The sequence below is a fragment of the Aulonocara sp. 'chitande type north' Nkhata Bay genome, linkage group LG13, assembly GCF_057382095.1.
Source record: "Aulonocara sp. 'chitande type north' Nkhata Bay isolate Kocher_YH1m ecotype deep benthic linkage group LG13, A_spYH_male_GT1.1, whole genome shotgun sequence".
Lineage (NCBI taxonomy): Eukaryota > Metazoa > Chordata > Actinopteri > Cichliformes > Cichlidae > Aulonocara > Aulonocara sp. 'chitande type north' Nkhata Bay.
This window is the reverse complement of record NC_141356.1, coordinates 27,175,745-27,202,914: the sequence shown is the minus strand read 5'-3', so window position 1 is coordinate 27,202,914 and position 27,170 is coordinate 27,175,745. Positions and strand designations below refer to the sequence as shown.

Sequence of the window (27,170 nt, the reverse complement as noted above, 5' to 3'; positions counted from 1 at the left end):
ATCTATACTCAATCTTACGTTGCTCTTTGGTTTTTGGAGCATGCACCCTGATCAGAATGGGACACAAAAAACAGCAAACGAGAAAGAAACAGCTTCACTAGTTAGCAGTTTGTCAGCCTGCAGCTTGTTTACAGTTCAGCAGCTTCAACCTTCAGCAGCCTCATTCAAATGCATGACTACCCAAATCTAATCAAATTGATTTTGATCCGATTGAATCTGACTTTTGTTCCACAAATGAGTCTCGGTTCAGAAGACAGTGAAGACGTGCTGAGGAGAAGTGGAAACATAACAGGAAAAGGGGTCTAATGAGACCACTCCCTCCCTTTCCTGAAACACATGCCCTTTGGTGGGCTGTCCCCCAACACTGCAAAAACTGCATGGTAAGACTTATGCAAGGCCTTCTCTTTTGTGAGAAACCCATCTGCACGACATGTTGAACTTTAAACACGTGAGTGTGGAGGAGTGTCTTTGTGCTGGTGCAAAGCTCGATGCTCAATGACTTTGCTAAATCTGTTGGATGTTCTCAGTGGCTCATTAGGAGAGCTGTAGTAGACTTTTTGAAGACACTGTTATCCAACTAAAGAACATCTGCCGAAAAAGAAAGAAATCAGCATTCGGGACATGACTATCAGTTCTTCTATTCTTTACACCAATCCAGTATAAGTGTCTTTTCTCTGCAGAGGGAATAAGCAACTTTTTCTTTCAGCTTAAAAGCTTCATGGATCAAAGTCCTTCACAGCCACATCCTGTAATTGTCAGTGGAGTGTGGGCGGACAGAGGAGAAAGCAGCAGTATTTGAGTCAAACGCGGCAGTAGCGGAGCAGAGGGTGAGAGGCGTCGGGTTGTCCGGTCAGCTGAGGTTGACTGAAGCCATCACTGTAAAGCATGTGTGCGGCAGCTCTGGAGGAGTACTGTGGGTCCATTTTTTGGGTGAGTTTAACAAACAGAAATAACTAAGAAGTAAAAAAGTAACTTTTAAGAATTGAGGAAAACTTGAAGAATTTAGGTAAATTGATTCACTGTGGCCTCCAGTGTTTTTAGCCTCTTGAGATTGAAAATCACTCAATAAGCTGATGCAAACACATATGTTTAGTAACCTACAAAGTAAATTGTCTGGAAAATAAGTTGAGAATTGCAAAAGATAGACACAATATCTTAAAACATCATGCCAGAAACCCGCTGATGTCATAGTGTAGCCAGATGTTTGAAGTCCTTTCTGTGCTTCTTTCTATGCTACTGTATGACAAGAGAGAAAATCTAACCTATTTGAGACAGATTAAAAGGCAGCATACATTGAAGACTTTGTCAGAAAGATTACACAATAATGAACAGCTGTTCATTGTTATCATTATAGAAGGTTGTGCTTCCTATTTTTCATAGGAAGCATGAAGTGGATTTTCCAAGAATACAGAAAAATAGATGATTAAGTTTTATACAGAATTTTATCATAAGCAGCATCAGCATTTCCTCCCCTTTACACATAGTAAATATGTGACAGGCCAGTAATCACTAGGACATGACGTAACCTGTGACTCGGCCACAGCTTTAATTCTGTGTTATTATAGATTTTTAAATAAAAACACTTGTTAAAGTACATTCAGATATGTGTCGCTTCAGTCACATGATGTTTGCTTCAATACAGTAATACATTAGCCATTAAAAGAGTTATGTATCGCTGTTAGCCACCTTCAAAAAGAAAACACAAAATGGTAAGGATTGCTGCTTTTTTCACATAAGCTACCATGTTATACTTCTAGTTTGAACTGTTTGGTCTGACGATAGTTAAACTTCGAACCATTTCTAGACTTTTTCAAAAATAATTTTACACATTAAACGTTTTAATCTGTGATAAACGGAGTCTGTGCCTGTGATTTAATATTGGTGGGAGATTGATGAGATTTGCCAGCAGGATTTTGTGATGCGTGTGTGTTTGTGTGTGTGTATGTGCCCTTCAGAATGCTTCATATCTGGAGCGACCAGACCCAGACATCCCAGTATGTGTGGAACAGACAGTTCTTGTCTGGATACCTCTGGGCTTCCTGTGGCTCTTTGCCCCGTGGCACCTGGTGCCTCTCTTTAGAAGGCCAAAAGTAAACACAAAGCACCTGTCCAAGCTTTACATCTGCAAACAGGTAAGAAATACTCTCTGATAAAGACATCCCATCAAAAACACAAATGCTTAATTTTATAACTCAGCTGCCTGTTTTTTGGTTTCAAATGTTTACACCACGCATCTGCAATCTGGACCTTAACATGGAAAAATTGTCTTTTCTGTCGACATTTTAAACACTTTTTTTCAGAATGTGAATGTAAGATAAGGTTCAGCAGTTAAAGTTTGTACATCATTTTGTACAAACACATGCAAGGAAAATTCTCCTATAAGGTTTGTGAGTTTATTATAAATGCATGTACTGTGTATGTGCTGTTCTTTCGTGGAAAGGCCAAGAGATCCACACCAGAAGAACAAAGAGATGTGTCATTCCTGCACTCTGTAATTTCAGCAGAAAGGCAGGCATCTGTTATCAGTTCTCCAAAACCTTGAAGGGAAGAACTCAGTTTGTTTTCCCATTGTTACGGATTCAAATATTGGGGATGGATACAAGAGGAAAAACCAAAATAACAACACTGGTCCGGCCGGGTTGAGTCAAACGATGATTTTAATGATCACACACGTGGAAGATGGACACCGTACGCAGACAGCATCAGATCTCAAAATGGTGGAGCATTGATCAAACTCTTATAGCCTCTAGTGGCCCCCACCTAATCATAAAAGCCTAAACATTCACATTCTTTCTCTCACACGGCGCCTAAGCTACGACCTTGGCTCCCTGTTTATCTGCTCCTGCTGAGATGGGGCAGAAAACCTCTCCAGTATGTTCTGTTCTCTTCTAATCAGACAAATAAGGCGATGACTTTCTGCGAACAGTATTTCTTATAACTCAGCAGTATAATGCATCATATAACAATATCATTCATTCACAATAAATCAGCAGTCTAATGTAATGCAAATCAGTTTAACAAATTCAATAGTTATCACCTTCTTGTAATTCAGGAGAATAATGCAAACTAAAACTACATAATAATTCACAATCTTTAATTAGGGGTCTAACATGGCATAAAATAATATTATAATCCCACAGTCCCCCTGTTGAGCTCTTTAGAATAAAGCTTCAAGCAATGTTTAATGCAATGCTTGTTATATGATTCTGATGTAACGATAATGCTGATGCTGAAATAACAGTAAAACACCCCCTTTTGTCCCGTTTATAAACTTCACACATAAACGTTTATAAATGCCTCTTTTAAATGATATTTCCCCCTGTTTTTCCCTTACTGACCACAGCAGGGGAAGCTTTGTTTTGATTCAGCCATGAATCCAGCTCACCTGATTCATCACTGAGCCCCACCGTCACTGGTAACTGACAGAGTGGCGCTGCATACTTGTCCTTTAATGTCACTATTTCCAATCTGTTAATTAGAGTGCTTAAACATGAAGTAGACTACGTCCACAACAAGTCAATACAGCTGTAAATGTGGCCAATTATCAATCTATTACCAATCAATAATGAAAAATAGCTTTTATTTTATTTTATTTTAGTCAATCACTCACCCAGAGGATCTCCAATCCCAGAAAATTCCTTCTCCTTATTTAATGAGTCCGTCCTCCTTCCATGCCTTGGTAACTGGTCCACCCAGAGCCATATCATCTTGAAATATACATACAACAAGCCAAACCACACCTTGGTCACACCAACCCTTTTCCGCCCTGAAGATGTCCAACGCCATCTTAGTCTGGACCAAGGTTTTAATAGTTTTGCAATTTTCATTAGTTTTTATTTTTATTTAGTTTCGACTTCAGATTTTCAATTTTCTGTCAGTTGTAATTCCACAACCACCCACACATGCAGGGCCTTGGAGTGGGGGTATGTCACCAGGGTGCAGAGGAGGCTACCCCCCCCCCCGTCCCCCCGTCCCCTTCTGGCTGCCTCTGCCTCAATTTTATCCCACAACTTAGACATTCACATTATTCACACTCTCATTACACATACATATAGGATCTTGGGGGTGGGCACAATCACGGAGTCCAAATTACCATCAGGGTGTATACCTCACCCCTGACGTCGTTGCCCACCTCTCAATTTTAAATACACTTAGTCATTGAGGGCTAGCAGGAGGGACTATGCGCTTACCTGCTGCTCCTTGGCAGGTAGCTCCATGCCCTCCTGGGTTTTAATTGCACCTTAGAACACATATGCATCAACACTACAATGAGCGGGTGGAGGGAGGTTTGGAGTCTTCTCCCACCCCCATTCTCTGCGGCCTGCTGGAGCGGGAGGGCTAGTAGGAGGAGTTGGCCGTCCGACTGCGGTCTGGGGTGTGGGGCCTCCCTGCTGCTGCGGAGTCGGGGTGGTCTGCCTCTCCCCACCGCAGGGAAAAGGGTAACACCACCTGGGTCTGGGTGCAATTCCCCCCTCCAGGGGCAAGGGTACCTAGACCCGGTTTGTAGAGTACGCTTGGGGAGTGTGATCGTGTGTACAGCGTCTCTTTATGTCTGTCTCCACGTTGGTTGAGTGTGGAGTGAGTGCATATGAGAGCATGAGGGTGGGAATGGATGTTTGTATCTGTGTGTGCCTGTATGTCTGTGTCTATATGTCAGGTTGGGTATCAGACGCCACCTCTCTGGGGACACCTCAGGCCCTCCAAGGTTTGGAGGCCTATCTCCACCCACCACCACTTCCCCTGCCGGTGGCGGACTCCCTCAGGTGTCGGTGTGTTGGTGGTTCTTTGTGTCTGGGGGTGGGCGTCCGGGTACACACCGGCTCACTCCTTGGCGGCCGCTTGTCGGGGCCTGGGGCCTGGGGCTCGCTCGGGCCCCTTTGGAGGTGGGGTGCCCCCGGCCTCTCGGCCTAGGGCTCGGTCACTCAGGCGCAGCTGGGGGCCGGCGGAGCTCACGGGCGCGTCACTGCAACTCCCCCTGACTTCTGCTCCGCGGCTGCTGGGCGAGCCCTCATCTGGGACTCTCCTCAGCTCTTACTGGGACAGTGGCGCGGCTGCCCCTCTGTTGGTCTTCCATGGTCTCTTGTGTTCTGGGGGCCTCTGGATGTCTGGAGTTTTGATCTCCTCCATACCCGCTTCACACCCTGGAGGACGGGGCTGTGGCCCCCCCACACTCCCTAGCAGATCATTACATGGAGAAACCTTTGGAATGCAAGCATGCTGATCCACACAGGTATGCACACATGGGTATTCACAGACGCGGACTAAAGCTTTCTTGGCTGCTGCCTCAAAGCACACTGTGCGCTGTCTATCTTGCGTGCTGCACAATATCGTTTATTATTTAGTAAATATTGATATCTATGACTAGCTAGTTTATTGTGATGGTGCTTTGTTTTCTCTATTATTATGTTGCTCTTTGTTGTTTGCTGTCTCCTCTGTTTGTTTTTTTTGTTTGTTTGTTTTTTTTTTCTCCATACAGGTGACCCAGGAGTTCTTTTTTTTTTCTCTCTCTCTTCCCCCCCCCCCTTCTCACCGTCTCTTCTCCCCTTTGGTTTTCTTTCTTTCTCTCCCCCTCTTTCTCTCATTCATTCCCCCTGTCCTATTTATTAAAAAAAAAAAAAAAAAAAAAAAAATGACAAAGGATGAACTGAAGCTCTGCCATCACGTAATGTCGCATACTGCTGTTTCTGATGTCATTTAGAAAAAAAAAAAAAAAAAAAAGAGATGGGGCAGAAAACCTCTCCAGTATGTTCTGTTCTCTTCTAATCAGACAAATAAGGCGATGACTTTCTGCGAACAGTATTTCTTATAACTCAGCAGTATAATGCATCATATAACAATATCATTCATTCACAATAAATCAGCAGTCTAATGTAATGCAAATCAGTTTAACAAATTCAATAGTTATCACCTTCTTGTAATTCAGGAGAATAATGCAAACTAAAACTACATAATAATTCACAATCTTTAATTAGGGGTCTAACATGGCATAAAATAATATTATAATCCCACACCATGAAAACATAAAAACACAGTACTGGTTAAAATCTATGAAAAGGCATTTTAAATAGAATAACATGATTTATTCTCATGTCTGGTCTGTGTTTTCTTCCTTCAGCTTGTGGCGTCTCTGTTGTTCCTGACGGCCATAGCACACCTGGGAGTCACACTAGGAGAAGATTTTGGTCCAAACAGTGACCAATCTTCAGAAAATGCTGCTGCATACTACGCAAATCCAGTTTTATTTGCAGTCACATGGGTAAATAGAGCAACCTTTATATTTATTTATTTAAATTTGAAAGGATTTGTTTTTATGTTCTGATGTGTCTTCTTTGTTAGATCCTTGTCCTGCTTTGCCATGAAGGATTAAGACGGGAAGGAGCAATAGACTCTGCCTCTATTTTTCTCTTCTGGTTGCTCCTTGTATTGTGTGACATCTTTCCTTTCCAGACCCTCCTACGAGAGGCTCTCAGACTGGTATGAGTGAAGACATGTAATCAAGTTGGATTTAAAGTAGAAGACAAATAGTAGATTTACTCAGACATGGTGCAATAACTTGATATGATTGACTTTTAGCTCTCCATGTGTTGCATAACACACCATTTTCATCTTCGGGACCCTTTAAAGTTTTTCTTTCTCTCATTTTTGGCAATTAGGGCGAGGTCCGTGATGTCCCACGTTTCAGCCTTTTCTACATTTCTTTTGGGCTTAAACTGATTTCATTAGTTCTTTCTACTGTGGCTGATATCCCCCCAGAAGCTAAAGACTTTATAAAAAAGGTACCCTTTATTTGTTATTCATTTTTGTTTGTTTGTTTTCAGAGGATTAAGTTCATAAGCATATATTAACGTCCTAAGACCTGAACTCTTTCATGGCACACATTTTCAGTCGTTCTTTGCTATTTGGGCTGATTGGGACCTGATGAATGTAAAAACAAAGAATTACCAGATTTTTTTTTACTTGGTTTCTGAGAGCAAAATTTAGTATTTTGGTCTAGACAACCCAAAATGTGATGTCCACATATGTGGAAGCCAGGCCCTAGGGGGTTAAATATGATATGATATGATATTGCGCTTTTTTTTTATCCACAGAATCCTGAAGCAGGTGCAGCATTTTTGAGTAGAATAACATTCAACTGGTTAAACAGGTAACATTAAAGTCAGTATAGTAGGAATCTTAACAAGCACCTACATATGTGCTCCATGTCTTCAAAGTTCTCATTGTTTTTACAGTATGGTCTTAAAAGGCTACAAACAACCTCTGGTTCAGGAGGACATGTGGGATCTGAATGAGAGTGATAGCACTGCTTTCATCAATGAGCGTTTCCAGCATTTCATGAAGCCTGAGTTGGATGCAGCTAGGGTCCGCTTCCAGAACAAGATGAAAAACAAATCAGCTAAAACCAGAGACAGTGCCCAGGAAAACCCACAGCAAAATGGGTTTTCCAGTGGTCTGGGGAAAGGAGTCAGTCAGGATGTACTAATGATGGTGAGAGCATTTCATCAAAATCACTTCCACTCACATGTACACTATATTGAGCTACAGTCCAAACACATTTCATTAACACCACTAATCAACATCACTATGTTTTTTTTCTGAATAAATCTCATCAACTGTGCTTAAACAATCTGTTCCTTTAGGAGGAAAGGGGGAAGAAGGAAGATGAAAAGAAGAAAAAGAAAAAGGACAAAAACAAGGAGGAAGAGAACTATCCCAATTCATGGCTCATTGCCACCCTTTACAAGACCTTTAAATGGATTCTGATCGAATCTGCCTTCTTCAAACTTGTGCAAGATGTGCTAACCTTTGTCAGTCCTCAGCTCCTTAAGTGAGTAAAGTATTGCAAAATATTACAGAATCAAAAGTACAGAAACACATAAGAACAGTGTTGCTTCTGTTGCCCATGTAAACATTTTTAAAAATCCATTTAGCTGTCCTTGAAGGTTTTTAAAATCAACATTGTCAAAGCCTTTGGGTTAACTATTCACTATTTATTGATCAGTTTAAACAACTGATAACAGGAGTGCCTGAATGGAAAGAGAAAATTGCTAAATAAGTGTTAAAAAGGAAGCAGGAAAAAAGTGAAGGACACATAGTAGAAAGTGTTGAGATGCTATATCCATACGTTTTCTTTTTTTCCCCTAGATTGATGATCTCCTTCACTCAGGACAAATCCAGATATGCCTGGGAGGGCTATTTGTATGCAGTGTTGCTGATGGTGGTGGCTCTGCTGCAGTCTCTGACCCTGCAACAGTATTTCCAGCGCTGCTTTGTGTTGGGCATGAGGGTTCGCACTGCACTTATGGCTGCTGTGTACAAAAAGGTAAAACAAACGGGATTGATAGAATGACTTTTGTTTGACTTTGGTGTAAAAAAAATCAAAGACTACGTAATATAAATTACTTTAACATATCAGAAGTCATAAATTACCAGTCATTGCTTTCTGCTTAAGTTAATTGTCAGATGCTTTAGTTAAAAATCGCTTTCATCAGCACGAGTACATACTTATCACTTACAGGATAAATCTGTCTGCTCTGCCAGTAATACTTTCACTAATGATCTGATTGATTAACTCTACGAGTTCAAAAATCATTTTTGGCAACAACCCTCACCTTAATTGTGACGAATTATGATGCAATTAGAATATATATTTAATATATATATTTATATTTTATTACATTTTTCTTGCAATTCTTATATACCAGGAAATGAAGAAAATACTCATTCTAACATTGCCAAAAACTTCATGTACCTGCCACTTTTTGGCTGATATGCTTTTTTTAATTCCTTTTCTAAGGCATTAGTGGTGTCCAATGACACTCGTAAGGAGTCAACAGTAGGGGAAACGGTGAACCTGATGTCAGCAGATGCCCAGCGCTTCAATGATGTGACCAACTTTATCCACCTGCTGTGGTCCTGCCCTCTGCAGATCATCATATCCATTGTTTTCCTGTGGCTGGAGTTAGGGCCTTCTGTGTTGGCAGGACTGGGAGTAATGGTGTTAATGGTTCCAATCAATGGATTTCTGGCAACCAAGGCCAGAAAACTCCAGGTTAGCAGAGCTGCCAAATCATTTCTGTGTACAATCAATAGGTGTCTGAACAATGACACACATTTTTGTAGGTTTGACTTTCAGGTTTAAGTCAAGAGGCTTAACAAAATTATTGCATGCATTACAAGAATCTTTTTTTCAGTCCCCATTTTTTTAGAGGCCCAAAGTAAGTATAGTAGTATCAAAATGATACTCCAATAAGCAGAGCTCATTGGAAGGAACTCAACATGATTCATTGATATATAGGATTTCATTAAGCTATTCAGCGATTAGAATCTGAGAGTCCATCACAGAAGAACGGAAACCCAGTGGTAATAGGAATTAGGGCAGGACCCACGGGGGTCTAGAAGCTGTTGGTAGAGATGAAGATGGAGGCTTGGATGGAACCCAAGTAATAGAGGTGTTGAAAGATGATTGGACTAGACCAGTGATGTCAGCAATGAGCTGGACAGTGTGAGAAAGTAGAAGTGATGTAAAGCTTTGATTAGCCACCAAACACCTGGGAAGCAGATAGACGTGTGACTAAAAATGTTCCTTAATAAACTTCCATATGAACTTCATTTGTTTTTCCTTGGGTAGGAAAAAAACGTCACTTAGAGTCTACCGTTAAGAGGGTTTACAAAAAACGGCAAATCAAATGAAGAAGTAGAGAAACAGAAATCAGCCAAACATGATGGAGACAATGGCATAGGCATGCATAGCTGCCAGTGGGACTGGATTGCTACTGTTTATCGATGATGTGACTGGTCATGAAAGTAGCGTGATGAACTGTTAGGTATACAGGGCTATTCTAAGTGCTAAATGCTCAGAAACCGAATGACTGACACTGGTTCAGTTCAAATGGGTAATAATCCAAAGCATATCAAGAATTTCTAAAGACAAAGTAATGGGATATTCTTCAATGGCTGAGTTAGTCAACTGCTGTCAGCCCTATAGAACATGCTATTCACCTACTGAAGGCAGAAAGAGTCACAAACAGTGAGAAACTGAAGATGGCTCAGGCGTGGCCTGGCAGACAATCTCAAGGGCGGAAATAAAGCATTTGGTGATGTCCATGGGTTATAGACTTTGGCGTCCGTGGACTAAAGAAATGATTGTCCATTTATTTAAAACAGTCCTTATATTTGAAATTGTGTTTACTTTGAGTTACAATAAATATCAATGGCTTTAATTTCCAAACACTTAATGATTAATTTGTTTAATGTTTTAATCAAGGCTGAAAGTCTGCATTATTAATGTTAATTTTCTGTATTGCTTGTTTAAAGAGCTACATTGTGTCTCTTTTCAGGTAGAGAACATGAAGTTTAAAGATGAGAGAATGAAAATCATGAATGAACTTCTAAACGGGGTCAAGGTGAGCTCCCTTATTCAGTGTATCTATGGTGTATGTAGATGCCTTCCTTACATGTAAGGCTTTGATGCTTCATGAAACTGCATTCAGTAACTTGGACCATAAGTGCTTCCTTCTGCCTCACTGCCTCCTCACTGTCTTTTTCTTTTGTCTCCCACCAGATTCTGAAGCTGTATGCTTGGGAGCCATCCTTCCAGAAGCAGGTGGAAGACATTAGAGGGGAAGAACTAAAAGTCATGAAGAAGTTTGCCTACCTGACAGCCGTGTCTACCTTTATCTTCACCTCTGCTCCAGCTCTGGTGAGTTCTGTGAAGGGATGTCATTGTAGAGACTAGATTCCAATGGTAAACAACCTTTTTTCTTAAACTGACTGTACTTGCAGGTTTCTCTGGCCACATTTGCAGTATTTGTTAGTGTGAGCAAGGATAATGTGTTAACTGCTGAGAAAGCTTTTACTTCCATCTCTCTCTTCAACATCCTCCGATTTCCTCTTGCCATGCTGCCCATGCTCATTGCTTCCATTGTGCAAGTAAGTGAACAGAACTAGATGAGACACATGTATCAAGCCTGTGATAACATCAAACTTAACCTGTTCTTTGAATTTTCAGACAGCAGTGTCTAAGAAGCGCCTGGAGAAGTTTCTGGCAGGGGAAGACATCGACAGTGACATTGTGCGCCAAGACCCCAGTTTCAGTATGTTCACCATTAGAATTTGCACTTGTTCTACAGCTGAAGATTGAAGCTTAGTCACAGTTTTTATGTGTGCGGATCATCTGTTAAGCTCTGTCTTGGTCTGTGTTCATTTTTTAGATACTGCTGTGAGCATATGTGATGGTTCCTTTGCTTGGGAAAAAGATGCAAAGCCTCTGCTGAAAGAGTATGTCTGTGTTGGTCATCAAAAAGTTACTAGTTAACTTAATTAACTGTGAGATGTTGCTTCAGGCACTTTTTAAAAGTTTTTCCTGTCTGGCTAAATTCAAACTCAGGATATGTTTAAAAGTTCACACAAATTTTCGTTTTCAACATATGAAACATCATCTGTGTCCTAGTTTAAATTAAACGTAGGGTTTAAATGATTTGCAAATCACTGCGTGCTTTTTTTATCCAAATGGTACACTATGTTCCACACATTTATGAAACACAGTTGTATTTTTCCTACTGTTTTTACAGTAATGACCATATTTATTATGTGTGTCCAGTGTGAATTTGGACATTGAGCCTGGTCGGTTGGTTGCCGTAGTGGGAGCTGTTGGGTCAGGAAAGTCGTCTCTTATGTCAGCCCTCCTTGGAGAGATGCACAGTACCAAAGGTTTTATCAACATTAGGGTAATGGCTTTTTTTTCCCGTTTGTATCTGACAGTGTGCGTTAAAAAAAAAATCTTTTATTTCAATTATTTTCTTTAGTGTATCAAATGAAGAGCCTTTTCTTATTTCTCCTCAAAACTGATTTCATCAGGAGATTATTATTGTTTATTTAAAGTTTTTATTTGTTTTTTAAATGTAAAGAACATTATTCTTGATCAATGATTTTCTGGGTTTATTTGATGAGTAAAAGTATGGAATTGCCATAAACAGAAGTCAGTAAAGTCAACTGGAAACAGAATACAATAAAGAGCAAAAGACTTTATTGAAGAGAGCAAAGATATTAAAAAAAAAAAAAGGCAGAACATACATTATTAAAATGTACAGACCCTAAGATTTCAATGAAACTTGTGTTCTAAACCATCAGTTCTTAGGGTGTTTTTAAATCTTTAAAAGGTTGAGAAATGTAATAACAGTTCCTTGTATGTCTCCTTCTTACACAAGTATCTTTAGTTCAGGTATTATTTCCTCCTAGCCAGTGTAACATTTGTTCTGGATGAAAAACTGCATGAATGCCAAAATTTCTATGGCAAAATAAAAGGTTGGTTAGACATCAGCAAATGAGTTTCACTGTATTTCTTTCCAGGGTTCTCTTGCTTTTGTGCCACAGCAAGCCTGGATTCAAAATGCCACTTTGAAGGATAATATCTTGTTTGGATCTCCACATGAGGAAGAGAGGTTCAAAAAAGTTATACAGGCCTGTGCTCTTGCCCCAGACCTTGAGCTGCTGCCTGGAGGAGACCTCACTGAGATTGGAGAGAAGGTGAGTTGCACTTTGAATTATTCAAGTTTTAGGTTACACAAATATTTTTATCTTTATAAAGATTATGTATATGGTTTTTATTGTTTGTAAAATATTTATTGGTGATATTTTCAGAAATAAAAAAAAATCACATTTACAATGTAGATGTCTGAAAAACTCCTGTATCAAATATGATGCACTTGGCATTACAGGGTTAATGCTATATTGAAATGTTGTTCTTGTGCTGAAGGAAAAGCTTCTTTGCATTTAAAAGAAGCTCTGTGTGGGGGTTTTTTTAACCTATTTTTGCCTCTGCTTTTCTTTTCCCCTCCTTTCTTCTCTTCTCAGGGTATCAACCTCTCAGGGGGTCAGAAGCAACGTGTGAGTTTAGCCAGAGCGACCTACAGTCAGGCTGATATCTATCTATTAGATGACCCTTTGTCTGCCGTGGACTCTCACGTAGGAAAGCATCTCTTTGAAAAGGTTATTGGACCCAATGGAATACTTAAAAACAAGGTTTGTGCTTGACTGCTTGTATTGTGATCAACATTAAATATTTCACTTTAAAATAGCTATTATTTGGAAACCGGGCATGTAGTTTGTAATGGAAAAAACTTTTTAACCAAAAGTTGCTGTGTTCGTTCCTTTGGTTTGTTCCTATATAAAATTTTGTTTTGTAGGCTCACCAGTCAACTCTGTCTGTGAAGGTTCTCAGTCAACCAGGTCATCGTAGTCTAAGGAGCTTGGAAAGAAAAGTGTCTGGACTTCTTTCACCTCTCATCCAAGAAACTTCTCCAGGTTCATCCCAAAGACAAAACTCCAAAACACTGTAAAACTTAACAATGTAGTACATGCTGTACAGTGTAGCGAGGAATGCCCAGACCTCTACATTGGAGAAACCAAACAGCCACTTCATAAACGCATGGCACAGCATAGAAGCGCCACCTCCACGGGACAAGACTCAGCAGTCCATCTGCATCTAAAGGACAAAGGTCACTCTTTTTAGGATGCCAATGTTCACATTTTGGACAGAGAGGACAGATGGTTTGAAAGAGGAGTGAAAGAAGCCATCTATGTCCACTGTGAACGGCCATCTTTGAACCAAGGCGGTGGTTTACGACACCAACTTTCTGCCTTCTATAATCCAGCTCTGAGACCCTTCCCAGATGCCTTAATGCCCATTCATATCCTGGGCCATTTGACCTCAGGAAATCACATGATAGGGTGGGGCGAGGTTTTACAGCCTGTTTATCCGAAACCTTGGCTGATAGTAACCTAAACCCGTTTTTATGCCTTGGCTCATGTGTTTAGGTAGAGGATCATCAAGGGGTCCTTTGTCCCACTTTGGAGGGAAACTCCCACAGGGCTTAAATCTGGGACTCTCCACCATTTGACCCTAGAACTGAAGAAGCTTCTCGGATGAGAGGTGAAACGTCTTCAAGCAACTTAAAGAAGTCCAGACGTTTTTCTTTCCAAGCTCCTTAGACTATGATAGAAAATATCACAAAAGTTTGATAACTTTTTAAATGATTTTAAATGATTAAACCAACTGTTGTGAATTCAATCTATGAACTGCAATTTGTTTTCTTTCAGTTTTAAAATAGTGTATTTGTGAATTTTTTTTAACATATGCACTATTTTATAATTTTTCTAAAATACCATTTGATAAAAAAGTTTGGATGTTTTGTTAAATTTTTTAAAATATTGTTGGGTGTATATTTAATTCTTCTAATAATTGTCGAGTGAAACTAAACTTAAACTGATTCAACTGAATTTAGGTATATTTATTCTTATATTAATAACTATCTCATTCAACATATTTATTAATGCCTACTTTAAATTTAATTAATATGCTTTATTACTACTTCTGTGACACCTTCTTTATCTGATAGCCGATACAATACAGTACATATGAATATTTTTATTTATTTGGCTTAAGTAATTTGTGATTTCAAACTTCAGTCTCATATATCTCTGACCATACAGACTCGTATCCTGGTGACTCATGGCATAAGCTTCCTGCCATATGTGGATGAAATAGTGGTTTTGGAGAATGGAGTCATTTCTGAAGTTGGATCCTATGAAAACCTTCGTGCCAGTGGAGGAGCTTTTTCTAAGTTTCTCGACACATATGCCACTGAGCAGAACAATCAGAGAAATTCAGAAACAGGTGATTGCAACCTTTTCTTAGTATATTAGGAATATGATCTGCACACATTGCTTGTTTTGTTAGTTTTACAACCAAAATCTATGCTAAAATTATACATCACAAATATGAATTAATTAATTACATTTCTTTTCTCATCTTTTAAGGATACTTTGTGTTGATGTTGTTCACATATTGACCCAAATACCATAAATTACTGCCACATATGTAAAACACCATGTATATTGTTAATTTAGGTGAGGGCCAGGACGCAGAAGACTTTGAGCTCATCCCAGGTGGAGACGATGCCCAACCTGACGGTGCTTTGGAGGACACTGTATCACTTACACTTAAGCGAGAAAACAGCATCCGCCGCAGCCAGCGCAATGGCAGGTTCGAGCTTGTTAAAGTTGCAGATTAAACCAGGGAAACAGCTTGTCTCAAATAGCACCTTTAGCAGAATGTGCAACACATATGGACAATATATAATAATTTAATCATGTTTTACCAGATCATTTTTCTCACCTTTTTTAGTGTCAGATTAAGAAGAAATATTTCCATTAAAAAATCTGCAAATGCTGATGAACCAAAGAAAGGCCAGAAGCTTATAGAGAAGGAAACTATGGAAACAGGACAGGTAACACAATGTTTTTGTACAACTAGCGCAAGATTACAACAAATGATAGCCTGTTTCCTGAGTGCCGTCTCGCGCTGATTTCCAGGTGAAGCTTGCAGTGTTCCTGCAGTACCTGCGAGCCATGGGCTGGGGATATTCTGCCATGGTTTTCGTGATTTACTTCATCCAAAACGCTGCTTTCATCGGTCAGAATTTGTGGCTGAGTGACTGGACCAGTGATTCTGTGGAGTACTACAACATGACATACCCTTCCTGGAAGAGGGACACAAGGGTGGGAGTGTTCGGAGCTCTTGGAGTGGCTCAGGGTAACTGAACACTGAATCCTTTTCTATTTGCAAATATTTTCATGTTAATTAAGTTCAAGGAACTGTATGTCTTGGAGAAAGAAAAATTCCCCACCGTAAAATTTGGGATCATTATTAAATTATTAAATCATTATTATCATGGTTTAGATACAACCTAAACATCCAGTTTTGTATATTTTTATATGTGCTCTAGTTTTTATCAGGAGGTCATATTTAAGAACTAGATGGGTATAAATGAGTAAATTTGAGTAAATATTTTGAGAAATTTCTTTGCAGACTTATAGTGATCAAGAGTTTTTGGGGCTCATGCTGTCATGTGTCAGTCTGTGGCTGGCAGAGAGCGGACCCGAATTGCAGATACAGAGACAGGACTAATCTCTGAACAGTTTTATTACCGGGAACTCAGGGAGAAAAATACAAAACTACCAAAGCACAAGCTAAACGTGAATCAGACACTTACTGGTTACAAACAACCAGAGCATGCACATAGGGAAAGCTAGTTGATGTGACAAAGACCAGAGGGAGACTCAGACAATAAGTACACAGCAAGGAATCAAGGCTGAGAGGAATCTAAGTGACCGAAGACAGTAAGCAAAACTTAACATAGCGCAAAAGAGACAAGGGACCATTAAAATAAGACAGGAAATATTGCCTGACAGCAAAATATTATAAACTAAGAACATAAACAGGTATACACTATGACCTTGACAAAAACCTGTGAACTATACACAGACCAAACCAAAACACAGACAAGGACAGAAGATGAGATTGAGATAGTTACAGAACTAAGGACTAAGAATATAAATAACAAAACTTGGGAGCTCAAGGGAAATAAGATTAAACTCAAAAGAGAGAAAACATTAGGACAAGAACATAAAAACTTCACAAAACAGAAATAAAATTCAAAGCCAAAACCATCAAACTTAAAGCACATGGCCCAAAAATCTAGGATCCTAACACATGCGTAGACAGCCATATTAATTACTACTCTTTCTTTCTTGCACATAGGTCTTCCCATCAGTCAAACATATAACATGTGACTTCTCACGGGAAGAAGTCCCGTGAGATGAACGAAGCTCAACCACTCAAATTTTGTTATATTTGATTTTCCCACATACTGATTCTTAATTCTTAAAAACCCATGACAGTTAGCTTATCATCAGTCTATGGACAATGCAAAGCTTTCAGTAATGTAAGTAATAAGGCAATCAAATCATAGAGTATTAAAGCTGTGAGTCATTTGGGTATTCAATTTTAAATCCTGTGGTCTTGTTGCCCCTATCAAAGACCGTTTTCTTCCTACAGCCATGCTATGATCAGATCAAGTTGCCATGACAACTGCCCCCAGCTTCATTTCTTGATCTCCAATGGCTTCTTCTCAAGATATATGATATGTTATTAAGTGGGCTATACAGACCGTATGTCTGTTCATTTTCTCATTTAATAATCTAACTCATATAAAGGCTTCAACTTATCTCAGTAACTGTGATACACACAGAGGATGCCACACCTGAGATTCAGTTTCTCACTAACAGCTGTGTTATTTGAACAGAAAATAAAATAAACTAAATGTCCGGAGGCCTGGCCGAAAGAAACAAAGATGTGGAAGCAACACAATGGGGCGAGAGACCTGGAATTTCCGTCTCTAAACTACTCATAGTATAAGAAACTAGAGGAAAATAGGAAAGATGCTAAAAAGCTGCTTGGGCTGGGCGAAGGATAGCAAGAGCCTTTTCCTCTAAATAGAAGCTCAGTGGCAGACGCATCTGTGAAAGTAGGAGTAAGTACATAAGTGAAAAAGGTGAGAGAAGAGCACAGAGGACGAGAGAAGAAAGAGGAAGCAAACACAAGGGAACAGCACGTAACACATAATTTCTATAGCATGTTCTTGTTCTTTCTTTATTTGCACTTTAACAGTATTTTTTATACTGCGTAAAGATTTTCTTTCTGTTTGACTGGATATTAAAATAATAAAGAAACATTGTGTCCAGTCGATATGCAACTCATTTTATAACAATTTAAATAGTTAATCTGTTTCTCAATAATATCTTATGCTTATGCTTATCTTATACTGTACAATCGTATGCTTACCTTATGCTTGTAGATATACTTGGGTTTTTCCAGTAGACAGTTATTGGGATATTCTGGACTTAAAATATTATTCAATGATGTGTATAAAATTTGCAAATTGCAAATTGTGGTAGAACTTGAAGGCTTGCAGTTCTTCAAGTACTTAAATCATAAAATATCTCATTTCAAATTCAGTGATGTTAAAACCATAAAAGAAAAAGCTAAATTGATGTAGCCCTATTCAACATTTCAGAATAATGCTTGTGCTAACATGGGGCCTAATTTTAGGAACTTTAAGTATTTAGCTAACAGGTAATTAGTGTAAAGAGGGTTTAGAGTGGGTGTCTGTGAGTGTGTGTGTTTGTTTGTTTTTGTTCAGAATAAAAGAGAACACAACTACAGTAATTATTCCCTGAATTATTAAATGCAGGGGTATATTTTCAGCAGTAACTAGTGGATCGTGTTTTAAGATGTACAAAGGTAACTGTCTCTGCATAAGACAGACAGACTCGGGTGTACATTGAAATTTTGTACCTCGTCATTTTATTTGTCCATTTTTTACAAGCTAAACTTTGTCATTAGGAATATTTGATTTTTCAAACTTGGCAGTTAACTTTAGACAGTTAGAATTTGTACAAGTAATTGTTGCAAATGGCATAAAAAGCACACTTGAGTCTTATGTTTAATGTTCCATTCAAAGTGGATTTTTCTTTGTGAAGAGTATAGAATAATTTAGAAACCCTCCTACCTTTACTGCAGGTCTCTTAGTGTTCGTCGGCACACTGCTCCTAGCAAATGCTTCTGTCGATGCATCTCGTATCCTGCATTCAAAACTGCTTAACAACATCCTGCGAGTTCCCATGGTTTTCTTTGACACCACACCTATTGGAAGAGTGGTCAACCGCTTTGCAAAGGTAGCATTTGTATTTCACTTTTTAATCATTCCTTTTCTAGATTTCATTATTTTCTCATCCTGTGGCTTTTATGTTTACAAGTACAAGATGCAATTATTTTTTAATTCCATTTTTCAAAATTAATAGAAGTGGAATGTTCCCCAGTTCTGCTTAAACCTTTGCATACAGTCCTTCCCAAATGCCTCCTCAAGTATACAAGAATGTACCCTGGTCTGTCTGGAATTGGTACAGGTGTTAGTAGAAACTAGAGTAAAAAAAAAATCAGGATTAGATTATTTTAATGTATTCTGAGTAGCTTGAAAGCAGTGTTATGAGTCATAGTTCAGTTTATATAACAGGGTTTATATCTAACCCGTCTAACAAAAACCAAAGGTCTTGTGTTCTTATCTTGTTTTACCCACCCGCTATGATCGCCATGATGCAGCTCCAGTTGTAAAAACACTTTCATGCTGTGAAAACTTATTTTAAACTCTTTTACAAAACCTTTGCTTTTAGGACGTCATCCTCTCATCTAGCTCTAGAACCTTCTCTCTTCCAGTGTGCTGAGTAGTCTTTGACCAGTTTGATCTTACTATATTCTATTTATCAACAAAAAATTTAATTAGCTTTTGATATATATTTATATACCAACTTTGCCTCAAATTTCAAAGTACACAAAAAAGTTGGTGGATAAACCATTAAAAAAACACAAAAAACACCTCCTTTTATTGACATTTGCACCAAGTTCCTCATTTCAGCAGGTATTGTGTTTTGTTGTGTTATTTAACACTTTTTTTGCTCTTATAATTTCACCATTTTTAATATTACTTTTGATTTTTTTACATGCACTTTATTGATAAAAATGTACTTGACTTGTGTTTTAATAAATACTAACTTTCCAACTATTATCCTAAAGGATATTTTTACTATAGATGAGGCCATTCCTAATTCCGTCCGCTCCTGGCTCCTCTGTTTTCTGGGTGTACTGGGGACGCTATTTGTCATCTGCCTGGCAACCCCTTTCTTTGCCATAGTCATCATTCCTTTGGCAGTGATCTACTTCTTTGTACAGGTAAGCCGAAAGAAGAAGAAGATTTGCCTAACTAACTAAGAATAGGAAACTAATGTTGTTTTGTCTTTCTCTCTACACCCAGCGCATTTATGTCGCCACTTCAAGACAGCTGCGGCGACTGGACTCTGTGTCTCGCTCACCGATATACTCTCACTTTGGTGAGACGGTGTCCGGCCTGTCAGTGATAAGAGCCTACAGGCATCAAGAAAGGTTTCTTAAACACAATGAAGTAACTATAGATGAAAACCTCAAAAGCGTCTACCCGTGGATTGTGTCTAACAGGTCAGATATTCAACGGTGTACCTGCAAACACAGAGAAGCATGTGATGTAAATTGCTCATAAAACTGACCCTAACATTTCACTGTTAGACATTTCACTCACTTGTTTACTCAACAGATGGCTGGCCATACGTCTGGAGTTTGTTGGAAACCTGGTGGTGTTTTTTTCTGCTCTGTTTGCTGTCATTTCCAGAGATTCTATTGACAGTGGCCTGGTTGGCTTGTCTATATCATATGCCCTTAATGTGAGCCATTAAAACACTCATACCTTTATCATTATTTCATCACTGTTTATGTATTTGGTAATACTAAAATCCAGCAATAATTTAAACACTGACGTCTATTCTACACTGTTCTGCAGGTAACCCAGACCCTCAACTGGTTGGTTAGGATGACCTCAGAGCTGGAGACCAATATTGTAGCTGTGGAGAGAGTGAGTGAATATACTGAGCTTGAGAATGAGGTATGTAGAAGATTTTTAATGACAATTCTCTTTATTAGATGAAACTCTACTGTTATCTTAATAAGGCATGAATTTCAAGATTCCTTCAGGTTGTTAGTTGATTGTAAGCACCACAATGCAACGGGGATAAAAACATAATAATAATAATAATACAATTTAGTACAATATCGTACACGTACACTGGGCTTTAGCTGCTGATCTTGAGTAGTGACACATTGTTACCTTCGCCAAAGAGGTTATGTGTTTTTGTAGCATTTACATGCTTGCCGTTCTGTCTGTAAACATGACAGCTGGGAAGTTTTGACTGAATTTTGATTAAACTTTGTTGTTTGAGTTTACAGTGGGATCATGTTAACAATCCACTCAAATATGGCTTACGGCCACCAGGGTCTTCAAGGACAACTCAATGATTTATTGGTTGAAAATGGACAAAAAGCCTTAGAATCTTTGGTGTATATGGTCAACATATAATACTACCATATAAACACCACAGCTACTGCCATTGATTGTGCTGACAACATTTAGATATATAGGGAATGAATAATGGGGACTCTAAATATCAAGTTACTCTGGATCTCTTATTCAAGGTCAAATAATGACAATCTTTTAATAGGTCAGACTTATATAACATGCCATATATATTTAAATAAACTATGTTAGAAATTTGACTTTGTTTGTATTGGCAACATTTGTTTTATTATGACATTCTTATGTATATTACAATAACAGGTTATAAGTGTTTAAATACGTAGCAATTCAAATACAACTATAATGTTGAAATTTTGTTGCTTAATGCATGTTTATGTAGGTTTTGATATTACTATAATATCTTTGTATGTATATGTGAGTGCTTCAATTTAAGAAAAGATATATTCTAGTGGTTATCTTAGCTAGTCTTGATAACGTCTGCATAATGCAGACGTTATCAAGACTAGCTAAGATTCATTTATTCTGTTTGTGTTTGTTGTTACAGGCTGACTGGGTAACTGACACTCGGCCCCCACAGCAGTGGCCAGAGGCAGGAAGAGTGAAATTTGAGAACTACAAAGTGCGTTACAGACCCGAATTGGATTTAGTGCTGCATGGAATCACTTGTGACATCGACAGCACTGAGAAGGTACGTGTTTGTGTGTGTGTGTATCTGAAAGAGAGACAAAGTGAAAGAGAGAGAGCATGCATGTATAAAGTTCATGCAGGATTTATTAATATGTTAATGATTTACAGAGTAACCTCGTAGATCAAATAGATCAAGATATAGAAAACAATATCTAATATGTTTTTCACACGAGATACAGATTCAAATACTATAAAAATTCTTGTTTTTTGCATGGAGGTTGCTTAAATTATAGCTTGGTTTTTTTCCTCTATCACTAGCTTCTAAAATAATAGCGGTTTCTCAAGTGTAGCTTACAGATGGTAGACTTTAAGTTTATTTTTAGTTGAGTTTAGAAAAAAAATAATTTGTATTTTAATGTAACTTTGTCCTATAAAGCACTGACATTCTGTACTTTAGTTTTTTTGATGTTTTACAGTCCAGTCTGTTAATTATTTACTCAAAAAAAAAAAAAAGCCACAGAACAAACAGTAATGACAATAATTGATTTTAAACAAACAGTAAAAAATAATGTAAACTGTCAGCTTGTGTCTTTAGTTGTACATCACTCTATACTATAAACAACTGTGATATCCAAATATGTAACTAGCCTATCTTTAGGATAAAATATCAAATGACATACTGATAATGTGAAGTGGACACAATGTGAACACCCTGAATACAGTGAAGTCAAAGTACACATTAGAAAAGACAGTCTGTATTGCAACAACATATAAAAGAACAAGATATAGCTCCTTATGTTGTGGAATTATCTACAGTCAGCATTGTTTAATGCCTTTTCTTTACCTGTTGTGACAACAGTTTATGAAAACTTTTTTCAAATATGCGCCAGCTGTTATTTTGATCTTATGTGTTTTCTCTCACTGCATTCAGATCGGTATTGTTGGTCGCACAGGAGCTGGGAAATCAAGTCTTACCAACTGCCTGTTTAGAATTATTGAAGCTGCTGAAGGTTACATCCGCATTGATGATGTAGATATCTCTAAAATAGGCCTGCATGACCTGAGAAACAGACTCACGATTATACCACAGGTATACACATCAATATAGACAATAACCTTGTCAAAGAATTAAGTATATTATTAAAAAAATACACTGACATTTTTAATCCCATGTGCACAGGATCCCGTTTTGTTCTCGGGGTCACTGAGGATGAACCTGGATCCATTTGACAAGTTCAGCGATGAGGAGATTTGGAGAGTGCTGGAGCTCTCTCATCTAAAGAGCTATGTATCAGGGCTGCAGGAAGGGTTACAGCATGAAGTGGCAGAGGGAGGAGAAAACCTCAGGTGGGTAATAAAATTAACAATACGGCCTCTGTGGTCATTTGAAAATGATGATGACTTCAAACTCAAACCTAGGGAATGTTGGCACATAAGCTGCAAAATTCTTTAGATGTATACCTTTTCCACACTTCATTAGTCTAAACCTAATGCAATTTTCAAAAAAACATGCATGCATAAACTTTCATATACACATGAGTTCCTTGTGTGCTTTTTGCATAAACCCTCTTGAGATATCAATACTTTAATACAATCTTTCCAGTGTTGGGCAGAGGCAGCTGCTGTGTCTGGCTCGAGCACTCCTGAGAAAGTCACGTATCCTAATTCTGGATGAAGCCACGGCAGCTGTTGACCTGGAGACAGACAACCTGATTCAGAACACCATCCGCAAAGAGTTCTCAGACTGCACAGTCCTTACCATCGCCCACCGCCTGCACAGTATCATGGACAGCTCTAGGTGAGTTATACCTTTTCCCTTAACATTTTTGGATGAAATTTTTGGAATTCATGACAATGTTTTTTCTCAGTGGGCTACTATTAAATCCTGTGCTTCTTTCCAACAGGGTAATGGTGCTTGATGCTGGAAAAGTAGTGGAATTTGATTCGCCGAGCAACCTGCTTGAAAAGGAAGGTCATTTCTACGCCATGGCAAAAGATGCTGGGATAACATTAGAAAGCAACACAAATTTATAATGTCTACTTATACTGTTTTTTTAGGGAAGATTTACGGCCACAATTTTCTGTGTATGTGTTTTATTTGTAGGTTACATTGTGAAGACTGGATTTTACGTTTATGTAAAGAAACACTGACATATGTATTGTATTTATAGGGAAAAACATAGGGAAAACATATTGTATATGTAACACATTTTATGTGTGAAAAATAAAATTTATTTCTGAAATCATGCTTAACTGGTTTTAAATAAAAAAACCACTCTTTTTTTGACACAATGTTATCAGTTTATGATTGTGCACTTATTTGTATTTTTATATGACAGCAACATGCAAACATCTTGCCTGTGAAAGATCAGGTTCCCACAAACATGTGTATATCCAGGAACTAAAAAAATCAAATAATGAAATCAATTAATACTGATCAGGCCTCTGCATCCATTTACATCCATCTATTAAAACTGGCTTTGGAATGGATAAAACAGGCTAATATTAGGCTTCGGGAATGGTCTTCCCAACCCTAACCTCAACCTTACTGAAAATTTGTGGATTACACTTAAAACCGGGTCTATGCTAGGAAACTCACCCATTTAAACTCTACCAATTCTGTCCAGAAGATGGTCAAATATCCAGCCATAATTACTCCAGAATCTTGTTGACAGCAACCAAAAATGTCACCCTGAGGTGTAACTTACAATATTTGACCAAATATTAGTAGACATGTACTCGGTATGTGTGCTGTACAATCATTCCATCCTGGAAAACGATGACTTCAAAGAAATCATTAAAAGACAAAAAGTGTGTTAGGGGAAAAGTCTTACATAACTGAGACTTATGAGACTGAAGAATTAAGGTAAATTCAAACGAACATATCAGACTAGTAACATACAAAGTAATTTGTCTGGAAGGTATGTTGAGAATGACAGCAAACAGACATAATAGCAGCTCATAATACCATGTCAGGGACATGTTGATGTTGAAGTTGGTATTGAAGTTTGTGGTGTTTTTTTTTTTTTTGAAAGATTACAATGACATTCATATCAATGATGAGTTTATGTATGTTTTTCACCACAACTGTATGTGTACTTATGACAAAGTGGAACTAGAGTACTTTTCAAAACCTTACTGTTTTAAAATATTTATGTAGAAAATAACAGGAAAAGGGATCTAATGACCCCACTCCCTCCAAATCCCTAAATGCTCCCTCCCCTTCCCTTTTCAGTAGGTTTTCCCCCTAACACAGTTAAAAGAGCATGGTAAGACTTATGTAAGTCCTTCACTTTTTTTTCCTCTCTCAGGAGCTTATTTGCGCAAATTACAAAGCTTGATTCTCTAAATGATTTTGCTTTATCGGTTGAATGTTCTCATTGACTCACTAGAAAGCCTGTAGTGTACTTTTTGTAGAAACCAGGCACAGATTCGAATCTTGTATTCGCTACGCTAATCCAGCACCTCTCTGTTGGATTAATGTTGTTTCTCTGTAGAGGGAATAAGCAACTTTTTTTTCTGCTTAAAAAACGTCATGGATCAAAGTCCCTTACAGCCACATCCTACAATTGTCAGTAAGCTGTGGGTGGACAGAGGAGAAAGCAGCAGTATTTGAGTAAAACACGGCAGTAGTGGGGCAGAGGGTGAGAGGCGTCGGCTTGTCTGATCAGCTGAGGTTGACTGAAGCTATCACTGTAAAGCATGTGTGCGGCAGCTCTGGAGGAGTACTGTGGGTCCATTTTTTGGGTGAGTTAAACAAGCAGAAAGACTGAAGAATTAATTCAAACAAACATATAAGACTAGTAACATACAAAGTAAATTGTATGGAAGGTATGTTGAGAATGACAGCAAACAGACATAATAGCAGCTCATAATACCATGTCAGGGACATGTTGATGTTGAAGTTGGTATTGGAGTTTGTGGTGGTTTTTTTGAAGATCTTTCTTTCCTATACTTTGGAGACAAAAGGTTTAAGGCAAGTGTAAAAAGGGTAAAAAGCTGTTCATGTTATTGTGTCAACCCATTCAACACAGATTAAACAAACAAGAAGGTCATGGTTTCTATTTGTCACAGCAACTATGAAAGACCTCTTCCAAATATGCAGAAAAGAAGATGATTAACGTTCTGGTTTCAGAGTTTCTGGTTTCAGAGACTTAATCAGTTGCACTTTATGGTTCCCTTAGAAGGGCAGCAGGACTTTGTTATGTATATGTGTTTGTTTGTATGTGTTCTTCAGAATGTTTCATATCTGAAGCGACCAGACCCAGACCTTCCACTATGTGTGGAACAGACAGTTCTTGTATGGATCCCCCTTTGTTTCCTGTGGCTCTGTGCCCCATGGCACCTGCTGGCTCTCTGTCAGAGTGCAAATGTAAACACAAAACAACTGTCCAAGCTCTACATCTGCAAACAGGTAAGAAATACTATCTAATAAAGACATCTTCATAAAAAATTGTTGTTTCAGTTCATAGCTTAGGTAGCTGTCTTCTAGTTTCAAAAGTTTAACTGTATACTGTAAAAAAAAAAGTGCTTTACTGTAAAGTTTTACAGAATTTACAGGAAAAACAGAATTTCTGTTATTTTTAAATACATAAAATATGAATCAAATTACAATAAAATCACAGTATAAAATGACAAAATGACATTAAAAGTAGTTTATGTACTTTCACATGGATTTGTTGTCAGTTAACACATTTGTTGTGTTTTGATGGAAGCATTTGTTGCGCATTCTTTTTTATCTTGGGTAAAAGAAGGATGTAGTCTGAATCCAAGTTTCTAATCATTTATTGCCTCAAGCAGTTCAAACCATAAGCATGTACATGGATCTCTTTCATTCAGAAAAACACAGTCTGCAAGCAGTTAGCTGTAACCAACTTCCTGAAAGAGACTTACCTTCCCTTAACATTACAGAGAATTATATATCAATTTGTGCTTTCAATTGGTCAAAACTGCTGGGATCTGTCCCCACTCCTCGGGTGAGAGCGGCTGGTGCCTGGCAGGGGCAGTGTTCCTGCTCTCCTGATGTGGTCCTGCGCGCGTCAGCTGCCTGCCCAGCTGCCTGTGAGCCCAGGCTCATGACCAAGCCTGTGGTGCGCCACCATCGCTTGCCATGCGGTCGAGAAGACCAGCTTCACTGTTGCCACTGGACAAGCAGCCGGCGTGGTTCGTTGCATGGCTGTGGTGAGGCTGACACACCCGAGCTGCATTAGCTTGTCACGCCTCCCCTGCCTATAAGGGCGAACAAGGTCCTGAAGGATATTGTTGTTGGTGTGTGTAGATGTGTACAGCAACCAAGCGTAAATAAGTGTTTAAAAGCATTAAGATGTGGGCGGTTCCATCGCTCTCCTGTCACAGACTTGTTGGTGTCAAAGGGTATTGTAAAAATGTGAGTTTGAATAAGCTTTCTGAACTTTTTAAGGAAATTCTGAAATTGTTATAGTTGTGGTGTTTCGGTGAAAATCCTAAAAAGTCATCGAACTATATGGAAAGTACAAAGTTACCGTAGTCCTGATTGTAGAACTTTTACATTTTCCTTCAGTGTTTCCTCAATGTGCTCATTCAGTGTTCTTCATTCTGTAAAGTTCTTGTCTCCCCGTTTCAAATTATTGTTTCCCTGTGTTTTTTACGTTAGTCATTTGTCTCCTGTATCTTGCAATTAGTTTTGCTTTCTTTTTAAGCTGTGCCTTTTTCTCCAGCTATATCTGCTTCGCTTAATTCTTATGTGTGGTTTTTATAACCTAATTC

General features: G+C 38.5%; 2 protein-coding genes across 2 annotated transcripts in view; both read left to right on the top strand.

Moving 5' to 3' along the window:
• The first annotated feature begins 433 nt into the window (after positions 1–433).
• abcc2 (ATP binding cassette subfamily C member 2) lies at positions 434–23,717 on the top strand. Its single transcript, XM_086259564.1, has 32 exons — positions 434–930; positions 1,956–2,132; positions 6,116–6,256; positions 6,337–6,474; positions 6,654–6,776; positions 7,089–7,144; positions 7,230–7,485; positions 7,638–7,825; positions 8,143–8,320; positions 8,795–9,049; positions 10,338–10,403; positions 10,562–10,699; positions 10,783–10,929; positions 11,009–11,093; positions 11,211–11,277; positions 11,600–11,726; positions 12,349–12,525; positions 12,853–13,020; positions 14,491–14,674; positions 14,908–15,043; positions 15,185–15,287; positions 15,373–15,592; positions 18,422–18,576; positions 19,472–19,627; positions 19,710–19,909; positions 20,025–20,151; positions 20,268–20,369; positions 21,343–21,486; positions 22,357–22,515; positions 22,606–22,772; positions 23,029–23,223; positions 23,330–23,717. Exons 1-32 carry the CDS (start codon positions 886–888, stop codon positions 23,457–23,459), a joined length of 4,710 nt encoding a protein of 1,569 aa, XP_086115690.1. The 5' UTR covers positions 434–885; the 3' UTR covers positions 23,460–23,717.
• A 1,290-nt stretch (positions 23,718–25,007) lies between these two features.
• LOC147316239 (ATP-binding cassette sub-family C member 2-like) overlaps positions 25,008–27,170 on the top strand; it is a 34,486-nt gene continuing 32,323 nt past the window's right edge. Inside the window, exons 1-2 of the mRNA XM_086258153.1 lie at positions 25,008–25,172; positions 25,663–25,839. Coding sequence (XP_086114279.1) covers positions 25,128–25,172; positions 25,663–25,839 — 222 coding nt within the window. The 5' untranslated portion in view covers positions 25,008–25,127. The remainder of the gene's footprint in view (positions 25,173–25,662; positions 25,840–27,170) is intronic.

Coding starts and splice junctions, on each gene's coding strand:
- abcc2 (XM_086259564.1), top strand. CDS start 886: ATGTGTGCGGCAGCTCTGGAGGAGTACTGTGGGTCCATTTTTTGG. Junction 931..1,955: donor ACTGTGGGTCCATTTTTTGG/GTGAGTTTAACA, acceptor TGTGCCCTTCAG/AATGCTTCATATCTGGAGCG. Junction 10,930..11,008: donor TCATTGCTTCCATTGTGCAA/GTAAGTGAACAG, acceptor TTGAATTTTCAG/ACAGCAGTGTCTAAGAAGCG.